General features: G+C 38.4%; 1 protein-coding gene across 1 annotated transcript in view; it reads right to left on the bottom strand.

Annotated features, from left to right (window-relative positions):
- Positions 1–6,219, bottom strand: part of CCDC88C (coiled-coil domain containing 88C) — a 97,383-nt gene that overhangs the window by 82,051 nt on the left and 9,113 nt on the right. The window contains exon 2 of the mRNA XM_010003752.1: positions 5,354–5,462. Within this exon, the coding sequence (XP_010002054.1) occupies positions 5,354–5,462 (109 nt within the window). The remainder of the gene's footprint in view (positions 1–5,353; positions 5,463–6,219) is intronic.

The following is a 6,219-nucleotide window of genomic DNA, read 5'->3' on the forward strand; positions in this document are numbered from 1 at the left end:
AAACTTTATTTATAGCTTGAGTACAGTCGCCAGTTCATAACTTGTGCACAAATCTGGAGCTCCAAGTTTGAACTTCTTTTGCAGTCCAGTCAAGGGCTCTAAACCTGACTCAACACTTCAACTAGAGAAGCGGGATTTGTTTATTGATCTGGAAGCTACTGGTACTACAAGACATTTCACTGACCCACTGAGAGAACCTGCTCTTGCCCCAGTCTGAAGACAAAATGGTCTCTCTTTTGTGGAGGTTAAATACACAGCACTATAGCAGCTCCAGCGCCAAGCCACTCACAGCAGCAGCCAAACTCACAGGCACCTATCTCCTTTTAACTCACCTGATAAAAACCTTGCTACTTGTACTTCTTTTACATAAATACAGAGCAGTGAAGAAAAGGGAGAGGGATACAGGTCTGAATAAAGAGGCCTTAAAAGTAAGAAATCCTTGTTCAACATTATCTCTGAGCCCAGCTAATTGACTTTAGTTGGGAGGGTAGGATTTGCAGTCTCTAAAAATTCAGTGAATGGTTTTATCCTTACTTCCCCACACCCCCACTTTAATGTAAATGCTAAGTGTTATGAGTTTCCTATTGAAGCTGCATGAGACACAAAATCACAACAGGATTCAGAACTGTCAGCATGGTAATTTTATCTTTTTTTAATGAAGAGAGATTTCCAACCTATTTAGAAACATGAAACAATCTTCTAGGTATTTAGTGGCCACAACTGCAGGAAATACTGGCAACAAAAATAAAGCCATGACCACATTGCAGCGTTTCTCATCCACATACTCCAGATGTTGCTCTAATAAACATGCAGGGACTAGCCAAGGGATGATTAAAATCTTTTTTTTTCTTCTATCAACCTGAAGTCTTTCATCTAAGTGCTAAGAATTTTTACTTAAGAGTGCAGTATAAACTTTTGAAGTGACTACTTGCATTTTTGAAGGTCAGGAAACTAGATAACATCAACACAGATCTTTTCATAAATTTAGTTATTTATAAACTGGTATCAAAATGATTTTTAGTTCCTTATAAACAACCTAAACCTAAGGGCTGACACACGAGTGGAGAAAGGACAGCAGTCACTTCAAGCTCCCCCTGTTATTTTGCATTAATTAGGCTTTTTCCAAAACTCTTTAACTGTGAGCATGTTCTCCAAGTGTTGCAGACATGATGGCAGCTGCTCTCACATGGACACTTCAAGTACCAGCAACTACAGGATTTAAATATTGCCTAATGCATGACAAAGGACTATGCTAACACACCTCAGATTTTCTAGCTTCCTTTTTCCATCGTAAGTGACAGAACCTGCAACAATAGCTCTTGCACAGTTGTTGCACCATGAGTGTCTTTTTTTTTTCCCCAAACACTGCCAACAAACTCTGCCAGAAACAGGGATAGTGCCACACCACTATGAAGACAGTTTCCACGGCTGAGATTAATCAACATTTGAAAAAAGAAGCACAAGAACCTGGGGAATTAAGGCCATAACAATTCACTGTCAACGTGGGTCAAGAGTGCTTATTTCAAACATCATTCACTCTTGCAGTACTCACACCTGAGCCAGTTTAATTGGACCAGTAGATAAGCCTTCCTGGAGCTCACAACAGAAGCATTTCAAAGTGAAGGCAGAGCTCAGGAATAGTAGGATAATTTCATCGGCACTGCACTGGGTTTGCCACTGTCAGCTTTACGACCAACATTACCAACTGCTTCCAGCACAAGGCAGCAGACAACAGCTAGAGGTTAACCTGTTCCATACACACTGGATAGCTGTAGTATGGGGTAAAGACTTCACCCTTTGATCAGAATGCACAACACCTGCACCAGTGAGAAGTGGATGAACATCTCTTCTCCCATATACTCCATTCTCTATTGAACCCTGTAATCAAAATCCTCACTGCAGTTACAGGCAGTAACCTGTAATTCTCTGTACTAAACTACTCTCTACAAAACAATTTTGAATTCCAGTTTAAAGACAGCCAAGTGTTTGACTTCTGTCAGAGCAAGAGACAAAACTCACACTATGAGCAATGAACACATTCTGCCATGCTCAGCCCTTTTCAAAGATAGAACAATTCCAGAAGTTTTATGACCAGCAAAGTTCTGCAGTAAAACAGTGCTGTAACATTCACTAAATGCAGTTAAAACATTCTCTTGAATACTTACAAAACCTCAGAGCAAGATGAGTAATATCAAGAGTGGCCTCTCAAGGCAATAAAAGAGCTGCAAAGATGCAGCTGCTCAGAGAATGGAAATGAGAATGGAGAGATGCTACCTGCTACCACCAGTAATATTACATACCCAACTAAAAAAAAAAAAAACAAAACACCAAAACCTCAATTTTGCAAGTCCTCACACCATGTTTTTCCTAGCAGTAATCAGCAATCCAGTTTCACACAGCTGAAAGTTGCGAGAAGGCAATTCTTCAGAAAGTTGTTAATGAACAAACTCAGTTAGCAAACTTTAAAAAATGAGATATTACTTGAAAAGGAAAAAGGCTTCTCCACTACATTTATCCCTCCTAAGTTAACGCCTGCTGAAGCAAAGCAGAGATAGGAGCTGATCTTTATGGTTCAAATCAAAGCCAAATTCCACCAATAACCTGTTTTCTTAATAGTCATTCCTAGCCTCAGAGATCAGAAAAGCCCCAACTCTGCAGCAAATACCTGGATTCATGCTTCTGGATTAGACCTGTTCTTGTTTTCTGAATATTATCTTGTATTAATGAGAATTTTGCTTTAACAAACAGATCAGCTATACAAATACAGGAGAAATCTGATATTAGATACAAATATATTACATGATCTGAAATGTCAATTAGCTTCTGAATATCAAGAGTTATTTTTAGTAGCCACTTATGTCACCTTCTTCAGATACAGTTTACAGTAACATGAATTCATATCAGATTCTTGATTACTCCTGCCAAGTGCAAAGAGGGGCAAGTATTCTTCCATACCTACCTATATCCTTCAAGAAATCATGAGGTGGCATTCTCCTCATTCTAGGAGACCTGATCTACCAAATTCAGTTACTAAGTCATAAACTTGACTTGGGTTCATTAAGTGAAAGGGAATGTAAAATGTCAAGACCAACACTATTTTTAGAGCTTTTGTTTCCCTTGAGGAAACAACAAATTCGTGTCCCTATTGTTTGCCAGAAACTTCACACACACACTTCCCAGTCTTCAAACAAATGTGAGTGCACATTCAGTAAGACACTATTCTCACTTTAACTTGAGCTAATGTATTAATATTGCTTCATCAAACAATTCTCACAACTTCAACCTATTAAAAAAAAATCTCCAACATTCAGAAGAGGGCTATCGATATGTAATAAATTCCAAAGCACCTACATGGTTTCTTATATAATGTTATAAAAGCAAAAAAAAAATAATCTGATTTTAAGCTTTGTTGTAATTACATATTTTCAGGACAAAACACAAAGAATTATCAGATTTCAGCTGCTTTGTTTATATGTAGGATATACAGTCATCAGGCAGCAAGATCCATAATACTTAATTTCTGGACTACAACAGGAACACTACTGTTATACCTGCTACTGCAAGCCTGACCTACTGTTTCCCATTGAAAACTCAGAGTCTTAACCTATTTTAGTTGTTGCTAGCTTTATAGGATTATGATTACACAGCTCAACAGCTAAGTCAACAAGACACCAAGCAACATACCACATGATTCTGAATGACTTTTTTCCTGACTGATCTCTCTTCAGGTTCTCTTAAAGAAGCCAGATTATCAGCTCCAAGACAAAGAACTCATATGAATAAAAAGCTTTCAGGTTTCAACATCTGCAGGACCAGACTCTCAGACTCTTAATCTTGCGGGGATGAGGACCCAGGGAGAAACACTAGTCCTGTCCCTGTCCTTAAACATGGTCCTTTTTGCTTGTAGATTCCATATACTTTCACACTGTTCAGTGGGTAACAAAGAAACAAAAACTACCTTCAGACTTTAGTTATGACCAAGTGAAATTTCCTTGTAGAAATCACAAGTCTCAGGAATGACATCATGTTGCATCAGCATGTCCACTTCTCAACAATGAGACACAGGTCAGCCGTTTTCAGAAACACATGATACTCTCCTACATCTTCTCAAACCTGAGTTACATACTTCATTTCTGTAGCAGGCCTCTGGAACTTACAGGGATGAGTCATTCACCCCATCTGACTTTTTCACAAGTCCCTCTCCCTTTTAGGCTTCCCTAAGCAACTCCAGAAGCAGAGCTGCAGCAATAACATGGAATAGCAGTAAGCAAGTGCTGAAAGAGAATGGAGTCAAAAGGCACTACTGTAGTTAAGCATTACATCTCTTCTGTATTTTGAAGACAAACCCAATACACAGCCTCTTTTATATGTACAGGAAAGAAGAGGTGCCCAGGATAAGCATGCTGACATCAGCTCCTACTAATTTAGTTGTTTTGTCCATTATATGATTGAGACCCACATGCACAGAAGCATTTTAACAGTTGTCAGCTGTTTCAGCCTGGTTTATATTGCACAGCATTCAAACCTGGCAAAAGATGTGTTAAAGCAGAACAGCTAGCCTTCTCAGAAAGAAATCTAAATATACACAAGAGTTGTACACAGAAATTCTATTTAGAGTTACTGAATTCACTCCTATGGCTTTTCACCAGCATCCAACATGTATTTAAGCCTGCAAAAGTGCTCAGCTGTCATGACCTTGGTTTTAGGGGAGCACTATTACAGTAGAGAAGCACTGACAGGCAACTCAAGGATGTCGCTTAAGTGCCTTATTTGTGAGAATTCCCAGTCATTCTTACATTTAAGTCTCTTAGAGAAGGAGTACAGAACAAATAACTGCTTCAACATCTAAAAATAAGTACACAACATAACTCTAGCTTCAAGATAAGCACAAAATGTGCTTTTCCTAATCAACAGTACACCAATTTGAGGTTTGTATTCTAGCACTACAGACTATTTTCTGGCAGGCCTTTTAAAATAAGGTTACCCGTCTTAACCAAGTCTTATACCCGTAAACATTATTCCAATTTCAGCAAACCCCTTCACATACACACCCCATCAACCTATCACAAAAAAGCCTTTTTACTACATATACCTTCAAGTGCTATTACAGCCTTTGAGCACAATTTCTTCTTTAAAAAGAGGGCAGCAGGGAAGAAGCAGCCTCCAGCCATGAGGGACAGAGAAGGTAGGTACTGTGATTTCATAAGGAAAGCATGTCTGAAAGTACTTTTACACAAACACAATTTGCTCTCCATTTCCTGTAGCAAGCTTCCTTTTGAGCCATCAGCCCCTGCACCAGCTGAAACACAACAGCAGTCATCGCAGATCAATGAGCAGAGAGCAGAAATCTCACCTGATAGTAAGTCTTAATGTTTCTGACTAAGATGGTCAGGTTTTGAACCCGAAGATAGGTGTCATTATTTACATGTTTGTTGACACGTTGGTTGGTTGGTCGAGGATCTCTATTAAAAGAGGAAAAATACAAGTATTACTAGTTTATTCCATGCCAGGTCTTAGTATCTCAGTAACACACTATTAGGAAAATCCAAAAAAATTCACCCATTAAATTCACTGACATAATTATACAGGATACACATACATTAATGATAGAATAAGCTCAAAAACCCTTAGAAATTTATCCATTAAATGTGCTGAAAAAATTATACAGGATACATATACATTAAGTCATGACAGAATAAGCTCATTACCTCTGCACCTATGTATAACTTGGAAATCTTCCTGCGTGCCACAAAGTAACCTACTTTAGGTTGACCAACACAGCAATTGAGGGCAGCTTCCCTCCTTATTTATATTTCCCTGAAGCAAAGATCATATTTAGTTTGTGCACACCAGATCAAAGCAGTCTCTGATAGTAAGGGGTTTATCTTACTCAAATAAAGGGAAGACTAGAAAAGACTACCATGCTTTCCTTGGCTTTGGAGTTTTATGACAGAAGGAGGGTGATCAATTCAATCAATGAATATTGTGCAAATTTCAAAATTCAGATGTATTACACGCTGACATAAAGGAGAAAAGGAGCACTGCACTTTTATTATACCCATAGCATCTAACTAGATCTTTCTCATAGACCCACTGTGTCACAAAAAAAACAGTTCTAGTCGTTTCTAATTCTATTGGGCTTCAAGATATGAACAAAATAAACACAGGCAGAGATATAAGCAAAACAGAAAAAAAGTTGGTAAAAACATTTTAGGGAAA

This window comes from Chaetura pelagica, unplaced genomic scaffold, assembly GCF_000747805.2.
Source record: "Chaetura pelagica isolate M959 unplaced genomic scaffold, ChaPel_1.0 scaffold48, whole genome shotgun sequence".
NCBI classification, from domain to species: Eukaryota; Metazoa; Chordata; class Aves; order Apodiformes; family Apodidae; genus Chaetura; species Chaetura pelagica.